The sequence below is a fragment of the Melopsittacus undulatus genome, chromosome 17, assembly GCF_012275295.1.
Source record: "Melopsittacus undulatus isolate bMelUnd1 chromosome 17, bMelUnd1.mat.Z, whole genome shotgun sequence".
NCBI lineage: Eukaryota > Metazoa > Chordata > Aves > Psittaciformes > Psittaculidae > Melopsittacus > Melopsittacus undulatus.
The window spans coordinates 1718757-1741051 of record NC_047543.1 but is presented as its reverse complement, the minus strand read 5'-3'; the positions used below and the strand labels follow the sequence as shown (position 1 = coordinate 1741051).

Genomic DNA, 22295 nt, shown 5'->3' with positions numbered 1-22295 from the left:
CAGTACCAGAGGAAGCTTAGGGACCAGAAAAACAGGATGGATGATGACGCCCTCAAGTGTGACAGAAAGGTTTGGAAAGAGGTGGTTTACCGTACATCTTCCTTTACAAACACTGCTCGTGACTCAGCTGGGAACAAAAAGAAGGCAGCAGCTCACATAAAGAGCCACAAAGGTATGGCTTGACACTATCACTCCTACTGTCCAAAAGGGAAGTCACTGGATCTGTGAGGGTGACAACTCAAGCGAGGCCTTTGCTACAGCTTCTCTGTTCCCTCCTGGCATGTGGCCTTCTCCCAAAGTGCTTCTGGTATTACGTTCAGCAAGGCTCAGGGTCAGCCCTGCATTAGCAAACCTTTCCCAAGGTAATTTCCAAGAGGATCACAGAAAACAGAGCTGGAGCAGAGCTTGGGAGTTCATTCAGCTCAAAACCCTCCCAGGGCGAGAAGCTGACTCAAACAGTTGTAGTGGGTTCTGATCATCAGGGGGAAAGCATCACATTCTAGAGTGTCTGTAAACAGCCTATTACAAAGCACGTAGCAGTAAGTGGGTTCTGGGTCACCCCAACACCTAGAGGCACATCTGTGCCATAGATTGCTGCAGACTAAGCACTCAACACTGTAGTGAAGGGACTGGTGCCTGTGTGGATCTATGCCTGCTAACACTGGGCATGCTGATGGTAGCTGCTGTGACTTGTGGTTCAGAGGAGTGAGGAACTCAGGACTCACTGAGTCCTTTGCAAGTGAGAAGAGGAAACCAAGAGGCAGGGCTGCACAGACATTGACTCTGATTCCTATTTCCCTTTGCCCCCACTCAGGCAGCCCTTACACTCAGGTCCCCATCTTCCCACGTCCTAAACAAGGTACTGCAATACTGAGGAAGACAAAAAAGAGCTTGCAGAAGGCAGCGAAGAATAAGGCACAGTCCGCATTGTTTGACACCCGCTGCTTCTGTGAGAGGAAACGGATGCAGAAGGTGAGAGACAAATGAGGCTTTAGATGTGTTACAGCACAACAGGAGGTGCAGGACAGGGCTGAAAAGCCAGGCTTGCTTTCATCAGGCAGCTGCTCTCAGGCCTCCTGCTCCCTGCAGGAAGTGGAGATGCTCCCTCAATGTCAACGCTGAGTGCCTAAATACATCACATTACCTGAGCAGAGAGCCCAGCCAGGACACAAGTCCTGGTGTTAAACACTGAGGGCAGGTGTTACACATTGTAGTATGGGGAGTGCAATTAGAGCAGCACTAAGAGTGACTGGTCACTCATGTAACCTATACATTAGCTGGCTACTGAATGCTTTAACTAGATATGGGTATTATTGAGCAATTGCGTCCTAAGTGCAAAGAAAAATGAAACCAAAAATATAATAAAAGCTTACTTGTTTATTACCGTTAATAGTCAGCATGAATGGGTTATAAGCCAACTTGTGCCAGGCAGGTCTGTACCAGCACCAGTGTGACAGCGGGACCAGGGCAGTGTTTGTGCCCCTGCACTGCACACTGGTGAGGCTGCACCTCGAATCCTGTGTTCAGTTCTGGTCCCCTCACTACAGGAGAGACATTGAGGGGCTGGAGCAGGGCCAGAAAAGGACAATGGAGCTGGTGCAGGGCCTGGAGCCCAAGGGTAATGGGGAACAGCTGAGGGACCTGGGGGGTTCCATCTGGAGAAGGCTCTGGGGGGACCTGATGGCTCCCTACCAGTACCTGAGAGGAGTATGGAGCCAGGAGGGGCTGGGCTCTGCTCCCAAAGAACAAGGGATGGGACAAGAGGAAACGGCCTCAAGCTGCACCAGGGCAGGTTTAGATGGAGCTGAGGAACAATTCCTGCCCCACACGATGCTCAGACATTGGAACAGGCTGCCCAGGGCAGGGCTGCAGGCACCGGCCCTGCAAGGGTTCACACCCCGTGGAGACGAGGCCTCGGTGCCATGGGTTAGGGGTGGCCTTGGCAGTGCTGGGGTAAGGGTTGAGACTGCGTGAGCTTAGAAGTCTTTTCCAACCTGGTTGATTCCATGATTCTATTACCTGCCAGCAGCACACCGTAACACATCACTGAGGTGCTCCTTCACACATATACACGTGGTGCGTGTCCCCACATGGGCAGAGCTGTTTTCCCCACCATGATCCTGTGCCTGATTCCCACTTCCCTCCCTCCCCTCAGAAGGCGCAGGCAGCCAAGCAGCGCCGGCAGAACCCAGCCCTCTCCCAGCACAGCAGCCTGCTGAAGCTCTGGCACAAGATCAACGAGGACCACACCGACAGCCGGCTCTTCCACCACACCGCATGCACCTGCTCGTCCCTATGCAGCGCCGGACACGACCCGGAGGCAGGCACTGACTTCCGTGGGCTCCGTTACCTCAGCGCCCGGCGGCAGCGGGCGAAGCGGAGAGCAGCCATGGAAGTCAAGCTACGATCGTGGCTGGATGACAGCACCACAGACCTGTGAATACCGGATAACAGCGGCTTGAGCCCCGGTGTGTGAAACGCGAAATAAAAGCAAGTAAAAGCAGCTTTATCGCCTCTTCCCCCCCACACACACGGAGCCAGACCGCCGCCATCACTGAGGCACAGGCCTCCCCTTCCCCCCCTCCGGCCCGCCCGCCGCAGTCCTCTCTCGCGTCGGCGCTTCCGGTTCCGGTGACGCTCGTCCCGTCATGGCGGCGCCCAGGGAGCGGCAGCGCTTCGGGAGGCGCTTCCTCACCGACCCCGCCCGCCTCTTCCAGCACAACGCCTGGTGAGGGCGGCCAGCGGCTCGGGTCGCTCCGGAGCCCCGGGCCCTGTGCGGGGACACCCGGGGCGGCGCTGCCCTGGGCGGCGGGGGGAGCGCGGGAGGCGGGGGAGGGCCCGTTCTCGCCTGTGGGCTGTGGTGAGGCGCCATGGAACGAGCCCGGGGGCTGTGGGTGCGGGCAGGCGGGGAGGGGAGGCCGGGCCGGGCTGTCGGTGAGTCCTGTTCGGGGGTGCTCATCCCCGTGGGGTCCCGAGCCTTGAGGCTTCAGGAGAATGGGTTGGTTTGTAGCGATTGCTTGATTGTTGTAGTTAATAAAAGTTAAACTGTCTGCTTTCAGAAATCCCTAAACCCTTCTCCATCCGGTAGTGACTAAGGTATAGATTGTACAATGATCATGGCACCGTCTGCTCCTGGAACAGTGTGAGGTGATGCTAGGTGTTAGCTTGGAATGGGAGGCTTCCTTTGCAGAAAGCTGGTTTCAGTTATGTTAAACACCCGAATTTCCTGGGAACTGAAGGTGTTTTGCATTTTGGATGGACATACCTCCACTTTTGGTCTCTGGCTGCCATTCCTTGTTAACAATTGAGTATGTTTAATGTGTAATAAAGGGAGTATGTGCATGTGTCAGCTTGTCATTCATTTTGGACTCCATTCTACCAAAGATAGGTTGCAAAAGCCTCAGTGCTGACTTCCTGCAGAAACTCCTAGTAATTTAGTTTTTCCACACACTTGACACTTAAGTTTCTGTTTTGTGAGCTAATATCAAAACACTGATTCCTCCTGAGGCCAGAATAATGCTTCTTGGTCTTTGTATTGTGCTTTTCATTCACTTGTTTTAATGAAGAAAGGTCAAGTGAATCACTTTAATGAGTCCACAACTGTGCATGCAGATTCAAGTTATTAATGCTTCTTAATGCTTTAAAGCTTCCTGCATATTTTTCTCATAATTGGATTTAAGAGAATGCTTTGCCTTCCAAATAACTAAGCTACCTTTTTTTGTTTAACTTCAGAAAAGGTACTTTTCTAAGGCAGATGGTCTGCATTGGTGACCCATGTGAGTGAAAACACACAAGCACCTACCCGTCCATCACCTGCATAGGAACAAGTGCTTTTCACCCTGTGAGGACTGCAGTTCCTCTCTAAGGAGGCCTGTTTGTGCTGAGTGCCCTCCTGAGTTTACAATAAGGGTTTACTTCCTCTCAGCTTGCCAGAGCATCAAATAGGCAACAGGATTAGGGGACAGATTGGGTGTCTCTTGGGATCCCTCCCAGTTACATTGTTTGTAATATTATGAGTGCAGTTCAGAACGGTGCTGATGGCTGTAGTACTGCTGCTGCGCTGGAGTTAGAGACTGCGGAAGAGCTCTGAACTGTTAGGAAGGTTGTCTGGACCTTTCTTTTTTCTCTCTGTCTTTGCCCTGTGATTCTCAGCTGAGTAGTTCATCTTATGTTTCACAACAGGGATAATGTGGAATGGTCAGAAGAGCAGGAAGCCAGTGCCAGGAGTAAAGTTCAAGAGAACAGCTCACAGCTATTGCCACAAGATAAACAAGGTACTTTTGGGCAGTCTTCTAATGTTGAGTCTTGACTTGTGCATACAAGAGTGGAACTGTGGCCAGAGCTACATATGCATCATCATTTATTCCTCCCTTCCCTCCTCTCCCAGATTGTTCAAAATACATTACCTAGTTGTTGATAATGAAAAATGGAGGAGGAGGAATCTTTCTGTTCTTAATTTACCTCTTTGTAATTCCTCTACCTTCTCCAGCAACTCATACTGCTGGAAGAGAAATGGTCTTAGTTTGGAGGAGTCATCTTGGATTGAGCTTCTTTGTTCATGCTGTGTTATGTTTAAATACTTGTTAGTGTTCCTTGTCAACAAGCTTCTTTTGCTGTAGTGCTGTTGCCTCTGCTTACTTTTGCTCTCTAAAACTTGACTTCTAACAGTCAGTCTTCTGTTACTTGCATGCTGTGGAGCTATCTGATAAAAGCCCAGTTTTTCTCTTCAGAAGGTCTATTAAAGTAGTGTCCATATCTCTCTACCAAGTGAGTAACAGCATGCTAATGGTTAAATGAGAAATGAAGAATAATTATCTTATCGTGATGGATGTGTTTATCATCAGAGAGGCAAAAGAAAAGATTGCAGAGTTTTAATTCCCACAGCCTTGGCTTAAAGGCTATTTATATATCCAAAATGCAATGCTTACCTGAGTCTGAGTCAAGCTAAAGGTGCACACCTCTATAGTCAAGTAATATGGCTGAGGCTGTTCCGATTAATAGTGAAGCTGTTCTGCTTAATAATGCATCTTTCCTCCACACCTCTTAGATATCATCCAGTCCCTTAAATGAGGGTGAAATGGCTTCCTGTTCTTTGGTATGATAAGAGACTTGTTTGATGATGATCATGTTCTGTCCTGCTGAGTTCTAGGATGGATCTGTTCCTTTTGTTCAAATTAAATTGAGTGTGTCATCTGTAAGGCAATGCTGAACACTACTGGAGCTATTGAGACACTTCCCATATAGCTTCCAGTTGTGTTCACAATAGCAAATTTAATTATACCAAAGAGCAACCCTTCTAATTTCTTGGATTCCCAGAAGTATCCAGCGGTTTCTATTGTGATGCCCATTGTGTTGAGTTCATTTTAAAATCTGGTTAACATTAAAGGATGCTGTCTGTCATGCTTTGAGAACCTATATGCAACTATGAAATGGTGGAGCAATTTGCTGTTAGAGCAGTTTGTCAGGTCTTCATGATGTATTTCCCAGACTGAACAATGGAGGCCAGTCAAATTTTGATGGTTGCTATTCAGTGGGAATCGTGTGGAGACAATGGGATGGCTGAAACGTAGGGAAGCCAGCCCAGCCAACTGTGCCTGAAGGGTCTAGTACTTTGAGAATCGCTAGTGTCCAAGCAGGAGAACAAAGGCAAGCTATTGGTCATTATGGTTGTATTATTCTGTGGACTTCTTGGGGCTGTCAGAATTTGTTCTGAAGAAGGAGAGAAGTTCTGTGGGGTATGTTGAAGATGTGTCTTCTGGCTGGGAACAAAGAAAGAAGTGGAAGAGTTTCTTGGTTTCCTTTTGAGGCTCCATAATTACCCCCCCCTACAATTCAGGGGGTCCCTGGTTCTCTTCCTGTCTTTTGTGAACAGTTACTTTTGTTTGCCCTTCTTCTGCAATGTGAAAGGGTGAGTATGGGCTTGGCTTTGGGGGTGTCCTTACAAAGACGAGCAGCAAAGTCAGGAGTCCTTATCAGAAAGATCTCTGGAGGAATCTGGCTCGCACGCCGATGTCCCCATGAGCTAATACTACAAACAGGATTTTGAAGCAAGTGTTATGTGAACTTTTCTGGCATAAGTTGTGCAGGAAAGTCAGACTGGAAAATTAATATGGTCATTTTTTTGCTTTAAATCTGTTTCTTGCATGATCTTGCATTCATATTGTTACTGATCCTTTATTCCAGTGCTTTGAAAACTCTAGGCTATGAGGTAAAGGAACTTCAAATAAAGCTTCCACACATGCAGGTTGCAGTATAACAGCTCTTCAATAGTATAGCATCCACCAGAATTCCACAGGAAGAGCACAATGTCTTGTTCTGTGTTAGACTGTGGCAAAAATGTGGCTAATCCAAAATGGCTGGGCTGGAATTTTGCCCCAGCACCTAGGTAAGCATACCATTGCAGTCAGGCTGTCATGGGATTTTTGGGGACCAGCCTTGCATATCCCTATTAATACATGGAAGAAGTGACAGTTTAGGAAGGAGTGTGCCAGGGGATGAATCAGTAATGCTCCTTCCTCTGCCATTAGCAGTCACTGAGTTCTCCTATGCAGATAGTAAACTGACTTGACCCTGCTTACTTGGAGCTGTGGTGAGATCATAACGCAAGCTTACTGCTTTAGTCCAGTATCAGACATTAAAATGTCTTTCAGCTTGGTGTTTAAGAGCAAGGCTTCTTGAAAGGAGAAAATTGTGGTAGTTGAGATATTGTTTTTCTGCATAGCTCTTTGTGCTTCAGGGATAGGTCCTATTTTGTATTTTTTTCAGGCATTCTTGGTTCATCTTAGTATCTCCTTTCATGTATCTTCTAAACACTTGTATGCTTTTCAAAAAGACAAAACTGCAGTTCAGATACTAATGCTGCTTTTTCTCTTAACCCTACTCTTCGTAGATGTTGGAGAGATGTTATCTATTCTCACATACAGTTGTTATCTCGAATTGGGGGAGAATCATTTGTATTCAGCAATGCACTCCTTGCTGTGCAAAGATGGCTGAGGAGCTGCATGTAATTGAAACACACTTGGGATGTAAAGCACAGGGTGCTGGAATTAGCTCTTCTGAGGGACAGATAACTCATCACATTGGTGAGAATTCAGGAAGTCAGTTGGATTTGTAACTTCCCATGGCAAAAAATAGTTTCCCTAGAGCTGTGCTTCATCTGAAATCTGTCAAGGTGTGTGGAAATAATTCACTGGATGACTTGAATTTCATTAGATCACAGCTTTGTGAATGTTCTTCCAGCTTTCTGTAATAGTCATCTTGCTCCAGGAGTGTGTCCACTTGCTGTGAAATGATAAAGTTAATTCTTACCGTCTGCAATCTGTCCTTCTTAGCTCTTCACTATTACTTTAATGGCAGGGGTCACTTTTGTTGATCCTCTTGTTTTCATTTCATAAATGTGGAATGCTCTAACATGCACAGAACTGTGGAAAGCAAAGTGCTTCAGACTGGGCTCTAGCAGTATCCAAGTTACTGTTAGAGATGGAAGTAAAACCTGGATTTCTTCATTCCAGCATCATTCAAAGAGGCCTTTTCTGTAGACAGCTTCCTTTAAATCCTGCCAGGAGACAGACACTTTCCTCTTCTGCCTCTTTTCCTTATTTTAGTCCTAACAAAGTGACAGTGAGGATACAGCTGAGTGTTGATGTGAGCTGGCAGGATTTAAATAAAGGTGATTTTCAGTCCATGACCTTACCTATTAAAGCAGATTGCTGAATAGATGGCTGCAGTGATCATTCACTGTCTGAACCGATTAAACTCTGAGACCTTCTGATTTGACTGCTGGTGATGTTTTTGTTTGTGTTCACAGAGGAATATGAGGTGAATGCTAAGAGGTACTGGGATGACTTTTATAAAATCCATGAAAATGGCTTCTTCAAGGACAGGCACTGGCTGTTCACTGAATTCCCTGAGCTGGCACCTAACAGGAACCCATGTCAAAATGGGGATTCTCTGCATGAATTTAGTAACAAAGAAGAATCCAGCAGTGAAGAGCTGGGAAGCTGTGCAAATGGACATTGTTCCTTGGAAACCAGGGCAGAGAATGAGTTAAACCTGATAAAAAGCACACCTAAGATCTGCACAGAGAAGTTGGCTACACAGAAGTATAGTGAGCTGAATGAAGGTGATGGGGATTACCCAGGATCATCTGCATCTTACCGTATATTAGAGGTAATAGCTATAAAACAGAGTTACACATGGAGTAGTCCCTTGTGTCAGTGTCAGGGTGACCTGGACTGTCACATGTATCATTGGCAGACAGCAAGTGAATGTGATGATTGTAAACTGCAAGAAATAGAAAGCAGCTTAAAACTGAATTAAACCATTAAATCTGTTGGGATTCTTTTGGTTCAGACTCTGAATTGGCAGAGCACAAGGGCCATAAGAAGTTTGGGAGTTTAAAAGACAAACTGACTATCAGATGTTGAAACAAGCATTTAAAAGTCACCTTCTGAAGAAGCTGATTCCTGTCTGTATAAAGCTTTTCCCTTGTCATTTATGTTTTATATGTTTGTGCTGGCTCTTGTCACATCGGGGGTGTGAAACAAAACAATGAATCCATGAATGTAAAGATGCTGTTTGCTTTGTTCCTTATGGCCCTTGTAGTAATGGGGAATCTCACATACAGGCTTTGTCCCAGAAAAGTCTGTAGGACTTGTAATAGCAGACTCCTGACAGCTACTAGCAACCTTTTGCTCTGTCACCTCTAGTTTGCTCACTGGGGATACCACTGGTTTTGTTGAATGCTTCACCTTCTATGTAAGTTACACCCACCCAGGGAGAGTCAATATGAATTGTCCTTCAGGTTTATTTAATCTGTGGCTTGAAGATTCCCTCAGACTTTGACATTCATGGTCATTGTGGCTTTCCTGTCTCATCTGAATCCTTCAGTAACATTTGTCACTGCAACCCATCCATGGTGTTTTCAGCTCAGTCTGTTCCCATTTTACTGATTCCTTAAACATACAGAGGCCAGTTCCTCAAACCCTTCTCTTAAAATGGGAACAAGTAGAAGGAATAATAAGGCAGAAACAGTATAGGCCTAGTTATAACTTGAGGCAGAGCCATCTAGTGAAGGAAACTCTGAAACAGCAAGTTGGAATTATAGGAAAGCGAAGTTCTCTCTGCATTGCTCTGATTTTCTATGGAAGTGAATGCAACTAATCCATGGCTTTTGCCAGTGCTTCAGTGACTCATACTGGCTGTTATGGTTGGGATTCCAGCAATAACAGTTTTCAAAGGAGTAACAATATATAGCTTGTTAGTGAGATCCCTATGAGAACTGGCTTAGTGGTTTCCCACAAATGCTTATACATAAACCTGCTCCTCAGAGCTGAACATACTCAGATCTTGCAGGGAGATTTGCAAACGGTCACTGCTGTACTCAGCTATTACTCATGAGTTGCTCCTTGGTGCATGGCTGTAGGGGGATGATTTGGAAATAGCTGCATGGGAGATGCTGAAGAAGTGATTTTCATTCTGTGTACATCTGCTTTGTGCAGGTTGGCTGTGGGGCTGGAAACACAGTCTTCCCAATTCTACAAACCAACAAGTAAGTAGTTCTCAGTAGGTTTTTACCTGCATGATGCACCAGCCTCCTAAAAAACAACTGGCAAAATGCTGCGTGTGTTCTTAGTTTAGACAGTCTCAGATGCTTTTGCCATCTGCAACTTCAGGTGACTTTGGTCTGACCTTGGAAAAACCTGGTCTTAGAATGCAACCCACAAAACACAATGCAAGTTTATATGTCTCATTCTGAAAGCATTTTCACACAGGCCTTAGCGCCTGTTCTGGAAGGAAAAGTAAGCTGTGAACTCCATGTGAGAATAGCTGGGGCATAAAGGAGGGACTTGATCCACCAGATTTTGCACAAGGCATTATTAAGAGAGATAGACTAAAGCCTGGGATTTCTGGCTCCCGATTCCTTACTCTGTGTATTTGAGACATTTCTTAATCCCTGTGCAGCACCTTCATATAAATGATGATCATTTCTTTTCTTTCTTTCAGTGATCCAGGCCTGTTTGTGTATTGCTGTGATTTTTCTACTACAGCTGTGGATCTTGTCCAGGTAAAGTCAGTGATGACTTATGCAGGTAGGAAGTACATGATGCCAATTGCATGTGAACACAGATATATCACAGCTGTGCAGCTGTGTTGGCAGCTTGCTTTTCTTTAGCTAGCCCTGATGCTGACCCTTGCTCTGATAATAAGGCAGATGAGCCATGAAAGATTGCAGAAATGAGGGAAGTTGAAGCTCTCAAAATGTCACATTGGCAGCAGACAGCTCAGCCAGATTTTCTTTCCCCAGTGGTTGGCAGCTTTTTTAGCTGAGTAACTGCTCAACCTTGAAAACAGTCAGGCTATTTTTTAACAGGAACTGAAGCTGGTTTTGGTTTGTGTGTGTGCTGCTGGCACTGCAGTCCTGGGAGCGTGGTTTGGGTGCTTCTGCACAGGCAGCTGAGGAGGGATACTGTTATCTGGGGAGCAAGAGGATGGAATTTAATCAAAGGACAAAGATTTCAGGTCAGAAGAGAACTGAGAATATATGAAGTATCAAGTGTAATCAGTCATTTTATGAGAGGAGATGAGATGGGAAGCACAGCAGCAGAGGCAGCTTGCCATTCCATCCTCTTAAGGTGACACAAGCACTGTTTATAGAAGCTACTGCAATCTGTAGCAGCAGCTTTAGAAAAATACACAACTTCAGGCAGCCAGGTTTGATTTTGGTGTATAGGGAGTGGTTTGCTTGTATTTGAAATGAGTATTGATTTCAGAGACACTGAGAGAGGCCCTGACACTCTTACTTTTGTATAGATGACTAGTTTAATAGTGTAAATCTCTCACTTTTTATCACTATTAATGGAAAATCTGACGTTATAATAATCCCTCAGTCCAGTACTGGGGTTTTGATAGGGCTGATTGCCTGACTTGTTACAAGTCCAAAGCTCTTTGTAAATCTCCCATAAATACTCCCACATCCAGATAACATTGAGATCAAGGTCTGCTGCTAATGTTCTTATTTCTCTCTTCTTAAATACAGAACAATGCAGAATATGATTCTTCTCGCTGCTTTGCGTTCGTCCATGACCTGTGCAATGACCAAAGTCCTTTCCCAATGCCAGACAAGAGTCTTGACGTTGTTATTCTTATCTTTGTCCTCTCAGCGATTCTCCCAGAGAAGTAAGTTGGAATAATTCCTTCTGGCTGCAGAAGATAATGCATACAGAAGTTGAGCTCTTTCACAGTAGCTCCCCTCATAGCAAGGAAAAGTTCTGGTCCAGTTTTCCATTAAGCCTCTGAAAATGGCATTTGCAGGTACTTTCAGTTGTAACAACCCTGGGTGCAGGATAGGTGTGATTTGAAAGTGGGAAATGGCTATAGGTACACTTGCTCCCCACTTCCGAACCCCAGCCACACTGAGCACTCAGCACCCATTTGTGGAATATATGCTGCTAGATTTTAAGGCTCAAAGACTGCATTGACTTCTCAGATGGGAGGTGGTGAGAAGGGAGGGGACAGGTTCAGAAGTGCTGTGATTTTGGTATGACTGTTACAGCCTACACTAACTCTGCTTTTTGTTCCCTTTGGTTTTATTTCGCAGCATTTTTCTTCATGTTCACTCCTTGTTTTCCAGAAACCAGTGGAAATCCTTTTGTAATCAGTAAGAGAGAGCACTTAATCCTTGCTGTGGCAGGCTAAGTTATCATTGGACAGAAAAACCAAGTAGAATCAGGGAGTGTCAGAAATAAGGCAGCCAAATAAAATCAACTCACCTAAGTCTGAGAGAGCTCAGAGAAGTGCTGGCTTTTGGCTGCTCTTTGTATGAAATCAAAACACGTAAAACTTGACACTTTGTGGAAAGCACAAGCATCATTTTGCAGACTGTTGGCTACTTCTACTTTGTTCTTTCCTCAGGATGCAAGGCATTGTTAACAGACTGAGTCGCCTTCTGAAACCAGGAGGGATGATTTTGTTGCGAGATTATGGCCGTTACGACCTGGCCCAGCTTCGGTTTAAGAAAGGTATTTTCCACTCAGTAGTCTTGCTGCATCACTACTAGGTGCTACTGCTCTGGAGTAGTGTCTGCCCCATGTAGAAGACACACAGCGTGTGCTGGGAGAAATGCCTCTTGTTGCATGGCAGTTGTTGATATTTAAACGATAGCTGGTAACTGTTTAAATCCCTCTTCCCCTTAGGTCAGTGTCTGTCTGATAACTTCTATGTGAGAGGTGATGGCACCAGAGTCTACTTCTTCACACAAGGTAGGAGGCTGTAAAACATGTAAAACTCTGACTCTCCTCACCTCTTTCCGTCCCTGTGCCCTCAGGTTTTGCCACTAGCTCTTTAAACCCTGTCTTTCTTGGAGCAGGGGGGAATGTTCAGGTGTCTCTCAATTGCACAGGGACCTGGGCTTGTCACTTGCTGATGTGAATATGGTGTGCTGAACTCCATAGTGGAAAATCCTTCTAGAGAAAGACTAATGTGTTTCCCACACTGGGAGGGGTGGGACTGGAGGAGCTCTCCTTGAATCTTGTGAGATGGACATCACTTGGAGGAACTTCTCTTAGCTTCAGTATCGTCCTGTGAGGAAATAGGTAGGACATAGTTGAGCACTGAGGCAGCCTCTCCAGTTCTGCTTCTACTTGGTGTTCAGCAGAGTTGTGTTCTCCCTGCTTACCACCAATGCTACCTCCAGTCTCTTCCACTCTGCCCCTCTGCATGGTCAGTTTTAGAGCAGTGACACAACTGCGACAAACTCTTCCCTTCTGCAGTGCACAAGTCTGGTGTTTAATGCGTGTTTGGCAGACGCTTCACGATGGCAAGCATCTGATAAAAGAGCACAAGCTGGGACCTGTTACCCTTTTCTACAGAAACTCCATACAAATCACGTGCTCCCAGCCTGCAGTTGAACAAGCTCTCTGCTGCTCAGCAGGACTTGCTCTGGCTTTGCCCACAGCCAGTGTGCTGGGGCACCATGATCCTTATTTGCTTGGTCAGGAATACCTGCCAGTGTAAGTGCTGCCAGCCTCGAGGGCTCTTAGTGCTTTGATTGGGCCCCAGCAGGGTGTGGTTTCTGTAAGGATTTTATTCCTAAACTTAACCTTAATGAATCCCATTCCCCTCCAGCCTCTGCAGCACACATCTCATTGCCACCATTTAAAAGCACAGGGCCAATCCCATTCTTTGCTCTTGCAGACTCTGAAATTCCTCTGGAGAGAGTGGGGAGGGGGGAAGGAATGGATCTGTCCTTACTCGCCAGAAGATGCTCCCTTAATCAGTTACTAGAGGCAATACCCATGTCTGAAACTGCTGCTGTTTTCTCTTTGTCAAGTCTGTGTAATACTAATTGTCTTCCACCTACTTCTTCCCTTCCTTGCTAGAAGGTAACTGAAAGGAAACTAGAGAAACTGTGATCTTAATCCCCCCATAGCAGATGACTTAAATCCTGTCTGATCTTTGCATTTCCCTGCCAGAATGAGACAGTGAGTTTCCTCTGGTTCATTTTTCAACATAGTTTAGCCCTCACTATGAGCAGGCATCAGTTAGATGAAAGCTCAATCTCCTCCATCTCCTTTCTGCTTCCAGATGAATTAGATGAGCTCTTCACAAGAGCTGGGCTGAAGAAAATCCAGAACCTGGTTGACCGGCGACTGCAAGTGAACCGAGGGAAACAGATGACTATGTATCGAGTATGGATCCAGTGCAAATACCTCAAGCCTGCTGCCTCTGAGCCGTGAGGACACATGGCATGCTGCTTAGGTTGGAGTCTCTTCGTGGCCACATACAATATCTCCTCCTGGTGAGATGTGGTTTTACAGAGTTCAACACACATGAGACCTCAGTGCCTTTTCCAGTGCCTATCATCACTTCCAGGGAGTGGAAGGATGGATGCTTTAAGAGGAGATCAAGCAGTGCTTTAGATGTCTTGCTGCTGGTCTGAGTTTTTAAGTTCTTTATGGTTTTAACAACTTAAGGAATGGTTGTGCTGTCTTAACAGCAGCTGAGCAAGTTGAGTAGTGAGTCACTCTTACTCTGGATTTCCACATGAAACAGGAGAGCTTTGACCTTACCTCTGTGTTGTGTACTCTTGTCTCGGGAACAAAAACTGTACAAATGGTAAATCTCTTCTGTGCAGCTGCTCATGAGGCCTAATAGGAATCCCTTACCCAGCTTATCTCATGCAGCTCTCTTCTGCTCATTCAGGTTTGTGCAAATCCACAAGTTAAAAATGCCTTGACTGAGAGCAGGAGCTGAGACCATGCTGGTTTCTCTGTGCCCTCCTCCTCCTGGATGGTGTGCACATAATCTGTGAAGAAAGCAGATTATGCTGCCTTGCCATCACTGCCCTCAAGGGTGTTCATATAGGGACCTAGCACACTATAGCACAGGTGCCACAAACATATATAAGGCAGGGTCAGGTGTTTGAAGAGGGCTGATGCCAGTTTTGGGGCACCTCCAGAGGATCACAAGCAGCTCATGGGAGCAGGGTTTCCCCAGAATTCCCTGCTTTTTCTGCTTGAACAGTGAGAAACTGTTCTTGCTGGTTACAGCTCCAGGTCACAAACTGCATTGCCCTGTCATGGTGGTGTGCTAAACCCAAGCAGACAGGACACCTATCTTCGATAAGAAGTCTGAAGTGTTTCTCCCACTCTTGATTCATTTCTTAGAGGAAGCCAACACTGTGGCTTTCTGAAGGTATTCCCCCACCTTTGACAGCAAATATCTTTTATCTCAGCTTGTTTTCTTTTGTTATTTTTAGGGTGTGGTACAACAAGTGTTAGAATAAAGTTTGTGGTAAAGCTTTTCAGTGCTGGTTTGATTAATATAAATCAGGCTTCCCCAGAAACTCACATGCTTCTGCACGCCTGATCTGAAGGATTTGGGCCACCGTTAGGTAACTAAAGCTTTGCTCTCATGTGTTATTCTCATCTCTCAGGAAAGGAAAGCCTTGACTGATATCTGCTCCCTTGTTTTAGATCATGAAGCACCAAAGTCTGTTGCTTGTGCGCCGCTGGCTGAAGAGCAGTTTGTGCTATACAGAGTGTGTATGGTTTGTTAGCTAGACACTTGTATTTGTAGCTTACACTTGCCTAAGAATAACTGTCAGCTCTGGCGACACAGGTTATGAAATAACTGCTGTCTTGAAACAGAGGAGAAAGGGTAAAAAGATGAGGAAATGCCATTGCTATCTTTGGAGAGACAGCAGGAGTCTGGAGAGTCAAACCAGAAGCACCCTGATATGTTAAAGGGGTTGTAGCAATACTCTCTGCTGGGCATGTGGCAGCATGATAGGTTCACAGCTTCCATGTTGCTGGGTCACCCTGCATATGTTAGTGTGTGTGCTGCTTCTGGGTATGGACACTTCAGCCCATGCTGTGGAAAGGTGACCCAGCAAATCCATCCATGCCACAGAGGCAGGCTGCACAGCTGGGGTGGGAATAGAAATGCACCAATGCTCTTTTTAATATATCTAGCTCTTCAATAATGTTGGAAGGGAATCAATCAAATAACTGGAAAGAGCATTCCCATTCAGCTTTTTCACTGTATTTTCTAAAGAGACTTTCCAGTGTCTGAAATGGAGATAAAGATTCTTTCTTTATAGGCACATTTGGTTTCTGCCAGGCACAAGCCTGACCCAACCCAGAAGCTGTGCAGTCATTGCTGTGTTTTCATGCTAAACCTACAAAGTCTGGTTCCTTGGCAAGGTTGGTACCTCAGGCAGGGTCTGGGCAAAACAGAGCTCAAGGCTTCTGGGAGCTGAGCAAGCTCATGTCTCTTCATCTTATCCAGGCAAAGACTCAGGCTTAGCAAAAGGAGTCCTGTGAGTGTTTGACATGATGTGATTCATGTAACCAGCTCCGTCGCTTCCAGTGAGAGACCTCTCATGTGTTACTGGTGCCTTCTGCAGTTCCCTGGGGTCCTTTCCCTCTTGGTCCCTGGAGGGAGACCTCCTCCTGGGATAGCTTTATCTCCCTGGAAGGAAAATTATTGACTGGGGTAAACAAGCAGCATAATTAGAGGGAATTAAAGTAATTTGAAAAATGCCTTATTAATCATCCAAAGGCTTGTAAGCAGAGCAGGAAAATATGTTCTTAATTATAAACATGATTTATTTGAAGTTGATGGACTCCCCTTTAAATTTCAACTCCCAAATGGGAGAAAATGAAGGCTAGTAATTTATTTGTTTCTGCTTTCAAGGCTCCATCCCATTTGCCTGCCTGGTTTTGACTTGGGCTTCATGCAAAAACTTGCAGCCCTGTGAGCCTGCAGCCATTGAAGTGGCTCTTTGCCTTTCTTAATGCTCTTCGTCCTGCTGGAGTATTTAAGCACTCACTTGACATGAACCATGCTGGGCAGACATGCTTTTGTTTCCAGTCCTGCTCATGGTGTTCAGAAAGCAATAAGTTAATGGCCTTGAATTGAGCCAGGCCTCCTACAGACAGGTACTGCCTGAGCTGCCTTCATTAATCTCCGCCAGCTCCTGTTCTCTCTGAAGCTGCTGCTCTCCTGCCACTCCAGCCTTGCCTCCCACACAGCTCTGCTCAGGTACCTTGGTCCTGACTTGCAGCAGCTTCTGCCATTCCCACCTTGGGCCTGCTGAGCAGGCTGGGTTGCACAACAGCTTCCTAGCATGTTCAAAGGGAATCTCCAGATTGGCTTTTACCATATTAAAAAGCCAGGTTAAGTGCCTTTTTTCTCTTCCTTTTTAGCAGTGTAACATTAGCTTTAATGCCATTCTGAACATATCTGCTCTGGTTTTGTTTCCAGCATTCCAGTCTTGTGGTCTGTGGCTTGCAGGCAGTGCCAGTGTAGTTTGTTGAACCTCCCAAGCAGAAGAGATGATTTCATTGCTCTTCAGAGGCGCTGCCCCTTCGATTCTGAAGCCAGACATTGTTCCACTTTGGAAAGTCTGGTGCTGGCTCTTGCCAGAGGATGGTGGATTTCCTTGGAGGTTCATAGATTGTTTTGGCTGGAAGGGAACTTTATCATCACCTATTCTGACCCTTTGCATAACCCTTTCATGTAGGGATTATGGCATTAAGCCTGTCCTTCAGAAAGGCTTTTCATTCCAGCCATGATGCTGAGGGCTCCAAGGAATGGCAAAGAACCCTTTGTCATCAGTCTCCTCACAGCATCCTGGTTGGAAACTGGGAGGCAGGAAGGGAACAAGGAAGGTAAAGAGGACAGGAGGCTGTGGAGTATATCTGATACCATTACTTCAAACATAAAGAAATTGTAAATTCCACTGAAAATTGGAGCTTTCTCAGGATCTTCCCACAGAGAAGTGGGAAACAGCAGCAATTCTTAGTGATTTGTATTGTTACAACAGTACTCATCAAAATGCTTCTGACAGATGTATGTGAGACCAGACGTGTCTTCTCTCTCAAATACTTCCGCTCCACCTTCTCAGGGTATGGCACCACCATTTCTAATTCTGGACTTGGTTGTAGAGCTCCAGGATAAATGAGACCTGGTTATTTTCAATAAAGAAAGAACCTCCATGCATGCATGCCAGTGGCTTTTGGCATCGCATCCTAACTAAACCCAAAAGAGCTTCCTTTTGTTGTTGGCATTGGGATGAGCCCTGACTGGTCCCCAGCTGGATTCCCTGCAGGAACCACAGACCCAAACTGAATGTAACTTTGTCCTGAGCACAAATGAAAGATGCACAGGATCCAGTGCCTTAAAGTGAGGGCACAGATGGGGATGTGGCTGCAGGGATTAAGTTATTAAGAGGGTTGTGGAGCATCCTTCCATCCCTGTAAAGGAAGATGGAGGGAAACTGAGTCATGCAGTCTTTTTTGTCCTGATCAGTCAGCTAGGCCTGATTTGTCAGTCCCAGCAGTGCCACCACTTTTGGTTTGGTGCCATAATGGGGAAGATTAATCCAGAAGAGAAGACACATGGTCAGGATCAGTTTTGCTGTTGTAGCTATTCATCTGCCTTGACAGGGGGTGTGCTTGGCACATGTCCTTTGGTAACATGTACATAGGATTCTGACTCCAACAGTGCTGTCATATCTGTTTTCGGGGCAACATGGAAATTACTACAAAAGCAAGGAGAAGGAAGGAATTTTTTGGAGAGCTCTCCTGTGCTCTAGAGGCAGAGGAATTTTGAGCTCTGTGTTTCATTTGCTGAAGGCAGTAGGTTCCTGTGCTAAGTGCCTTGCTGAATGGGAACTTGTATTGCTGTGAAAGTGGGACACAGCACAGGAAATTACCTGTGTAGGCAACAGTGAGTGCTAATCTGAACTAAATAGGATAAGCCATCTTTGTTATGGAGAGCATAAGCCAGCCCCGGCAACTTGGCTGGAACACAGGCAGTGAGAAGAAGGAAGGGAATCTTAGCCATGTGTGCCTCTGCTTTCACCTTGTGCCCAAAGGCTGTCTGCTATGGCAGGAGGTGTCATGCCAGTGAAAGCTTTTACTCTTGAAACACAGTCTTTGATGCTCAGTTGGATGAGAGGGAACTGACTGCGGTTGATGGCAAAGATCACTGGCAAGTCTGACGTGTCAGCACCTGTCTGGAGCTCCCAGCCTGTTGGTCCATAGCTGTTTCCAGGAAGGAAGGACATCCTGCTGAGGTTGGACCCTGCTGCTCTAAACTGCGCTCCCTGCTATTGAATAACCCGAAGGAGTCTTCATTGCAAACACCAACACAGCGTGTGAACAGCAACTTGATTTTGGGGTGGGGTGTGAACAGGACTGCAGTCTCCAGGTTGGTTTAAGCGTTTGTAGTTCAAAGGATCCTTGTAGCTCTTGCATTTTCATGTTGTTTTTCAGCTCATGTGGAGTGGGAAGTTGTGGTTGCATCCCAGGCCAGGCTTACACCTCTCTGGTGGGAAGCAGTGGGTGATCTGCTCTTCAGCTGTGAGTGCAGAGGTTCCCTGCCACCCTTCTCCAAGGGCACTGCATGTGGCTCTCCTCATTTAGAGAGGAAAACTGGTTGATCTCCCCTCAGACTACATCATCATCCATGGGACCAAGCACAAGGCATGATACCCAACCTGCAGTCTCTGCACAGCCACGTGTTTCTTTCCACACTCAGTGCTAAAGGTGGACGTGAAGATGTCGATGTCAGTTGAGGTTGGATGGATAACTAAACCTAGCTTTTGCTTAACTTCAAATGACTTCTTCCCTACTGAGACAGGCCTTATGAAGGTTGGGATGTATTTAACAGACAGTCACACAGAGGCTGAATATACTTGCAGAAGAAATGTGCATGCTCCAGCTTTACAACAGGAAGTTGATTTAATTTTCCTCTTACACAAATCTCAGAGCAGTTTGTTTAATTGAGCCTTTCAAAAGCCCTGTAAGGTAATGTGCTATTATGCTCATTTCAGGCAGGAGGAAGAGAAGCAGGGGGCAAATCCTGATAAGAATAATGCCCTCTTGTATTCTAGGAAGCTGGTAGTGAGGACAGGGAAAGACTTGCTGGCACACAAGGAGAATCACATCATTTCAGGTGCGTGCAGCAGAAAACCAATGGATTTTGCCAGTACAGTGTGCTTTGGGGAAGGTGGCACAATCACAGTGCTATGAGTTTTGGTTCCACTCAGCCAGGCCATGGTGCTTGTGCAGATCCAGGTACCCCTACACAAGGCCTGCCTCCTCCAGCAGGCAGGACATGTGCTCCCTTGGATCAGGGAACTGCTCTGAGGTTGCACTTGGCTCGCTGCATGTGTGGAGGTTGCAGGACCTGGATGCGTTCCTACTGGGTTTGGGTATCAAAGCCTCCCTAATGGGATACCTGAAGGTGTAGACAGAGGGAGGGGCAGGAACAACCTCCCAGATAAACTCCATTGTGTGGGAGGGTGGAGGCTCTCGGAATGGCCTCAGGAAGGAGTCAGGCGATGGCATGTTATCTCTGAGTAGCTGAGATACCAGTCTTCTCCCTGTCTAATGGAAATGAGGAAAAGACCCTCTTAATGCTCTTAGGGGAGGGAAAGGCTGTGCTGGGAGCCCTGCCCTTACTAGACACTGGAGAATCCACACAAAGGTGAGCTGTTTTGAATGCCCCAAGTGTGGTCCACTTCGCTTGCAACTTAGGTGTGAGAGAATCCACCCTGCAGACAAGGGTTGGCATCTTCTGGCTGTGATGCTTAGAGGTGAGGTCACCCAGCAGTGCTAAAGCCTTAAGAAACTTGTTAAGAGCTGAAATATTGTGAGCTTTATTCTCTGAATGGCTGTAAAATGTTTGGATTTGAGAGGACTGATGCCAGGTTTTAGGTTTTAAAGGCTATTTGATGCTCTTCTCAAGTCCCCAGCTCCTGGTGTCCTGCTATCACCTAGGAATCTCAGCTCTTTTTGTGTATGTGTTACGTTAGGTCAGTACATTTCTAGACCTCATGGCAGCACAGAAATGCTGTGGAAATCTCAGAGTATTTGACAGCCTGGAAAGCAAGTGCAGGTCACAAAAAACACATCAAAAAGAGCAGAAGCTTGGCTCCTGGTGTTTTATCTTCACAAAGTTCAAGACAGGGGGAGCTTGTTACATGTTGTGTTAAAATATCTATCAGATCTTTCCAAGTTCTGGTCCAATCTGGCATGGGTTAACAGTGGAGCTGGGGTGTGAAGGCAGCAGTTTGCCCTTCTGTTTTTAAGCTTATGCTACAAGGAAAGGAAATTAAAGGAAAGGAAAGGGAAAGGAAATTAAAGGAAAGGAAAGGGAAAGGGAAAGGAAAGGAAAGGAAAGGAAAGGAAAGGAAAGGAAAGGAAAGGAAAGGAAAGGAAAGGAAAGGAAAGGAAAGGAAAGGAAAGGAAAGGAAAGGAAAGGAAAGGAAAGGAAAAAGAAAGGGAAAGAAAGAGCTCCAGTGGAGTTCAGTGACAAAGGGAATTGCTGTGGCAGCTGAGTAGCTCTTCAAAACATAGAATCCCAGAATGGTTTGTGTTGGAAGGGACCTTAAAGCTCATCCAGTTCCAACCTGTGCTACAGGCAGGGGCACCATCCACTGGAGCAGCTGCTCCAAGCCCCTGTGTCCAACCTGGCCTTGAGCACTGCCAGGGATGGGGCAGCCACAGCTTCTCTGGGCACCCTGTGCCAGCGCCTCAGCACCCTCACAGGGAACAGCTTCTGCCTTATCTCTAACCTGAACTTCCCCTGTTTCAGTTTGAACCCATCACCCTTTGTCCTATTACTCCAGTTGCTGATGAAGAGTCCCTCCCTAGCATCCTTGTAGCCCCCTGTAGACACTGGAAACTGCTCTGAGGTCTCCACGCAGCTTCTCCAGGCTGATCAGCCCCAGTGTTCTCAGCCTGGCTCCATATGGGAGCTGCTCCAGCCTGTGAGCATCCTCGTGGCCTCCTCTGGACTTGTTCCAACAGCTCCATGTCCTTCTTATGTAGAGGACACCAGAGCTGCACACAGTGCTGCAAGCAAGGTCCCAGGAGAGCATGATACAAATGCAATGTGCCAAGGATATTGCTGACACCCAAGGTGAGAGCTGCCACAGGGGATGTAGCAGGAAGCATCAGCACCAGCTGATGGTGGACCTGGAGAGCAGGAGGAATCTGACAGAGGTGATGGTGGACAAGGGCTGGCTTGCCCCTATGAATGAGGTGCTGTTTGTTCAACCATATATGATCTGTGTTGCTTATAAGTCGCCGGCTCTCAAACCAGATCCTCTAAAAGGACCAGAGCTCAGGGGCTCTTACAAAGTGCATGAAAAAGGGGGAAAAAACACAATAGTTTTTGTGTCAGTCAAGTATGGGCTGGAAGAAGGAGTTTTCCTGCATGAGAATTGTGGAGGTCCAAATATTCTCTTCTCTTGCTGGGCCAAAAAGTCAAATGTACTGAAACTGTTCCCAAACTGAAATACTATGGGGAAAACCAAGTTGAGATCAACACAATTTTGCTTTGCCAACCTTAATGGTTTTACTTCTGGTGCTTGATAAGCTTTTAGAAGTAACATCTTAAAAGTTGACACTCGAATTTTTAATGGAATCTGAAGTTTTCTTAGACAAAATGATTAAATTTTTACCTATTTCAACCACTTTGAATTAGAAAATCTTTCCCTGTGAAACCAAAACCTCACAAACTCCCTTGTTCTTGCCAGCACATTCCAGTAAGTTGGCTTTTCTTATTTAGAAAAGAAGCTGGAGGATTAGCTCCTGCAGGAGATAATGCCATGACAATAAAGATCCAAGTGTGCCATGTCTTAACCACTGATAAATCTGTTTTTACCTTGGAGACCATTGCTGTTCCAGGGAACCCAGTCCCCTGCTATGGGTTGGAAGGGACCTTAAAGCTCCTCCAGCTCCAACCCCTGCCACGGGCAGGGACCCCTTCCACTGGAG

General features: G+C 46.2%; 2 protein-coding genes across 3 annotated transcripts; both read left to right on the top strand.

The window, feature by feature from the left end:
- Positions 1–16: 16 nt before the first annotated feature.
- On the top strand, positions 17–2551 carry LOC115945781 (uncharacterized). 2 transcript variants are annotated; one of them, XM_034070085.1, is made up of 3 exons: positions 17–172; positions 815–972; positions 2156–2551. In XM_034070085.1, the coding sequence occupies exons 1-3, from the start codon at positions 37–39 to the stop codon at positions 2438–2440; spliced, it is 579 nt and encodes a 192-aa protein (XP_033925976.1). In that variant the 5' UTR covers positions 17–36; the 3' UTR covers positions 2441–2551. The 2 variants fall into 2 exon arrangements, with proteins under 2 accessions (XP_033925976.1, XP_033925975.1); XM_034070084.1 differs by lacking the exon at positions 17–172 and having other exon boundaries at positions 450–972.
- Positions 2552–2632: 81 nt separating this feature from the next.
- On the top strand, positions 2633–14806 carry LOC101867965 (tRNA N(3)-methylcytidine methyltransferase METTL2). Its single transcript, XM_034070083.1, has 9 exons — positions 2633–2728; positions 4183–4274; positions 7808–8169; positions 9501–9550; positions 10006–10066; positions 11039–11178; positions 11914–12020; positions 12195–12260; positions 13585–14806. The coding sequence occupies exons 1-9, from the start codon at positions 2649–2651 to the stop codon at positions 13734–13736; spliced, it is 1110 nt and encodes a 369-aa protein (XP_033925974.1). The 5' UTR covers positions 2633–2648; the 3' UTR covers positions 13737–14806.
- The last annotated feature ends 7489 nt before the right edge of the window (positions 14807–22295 follow it).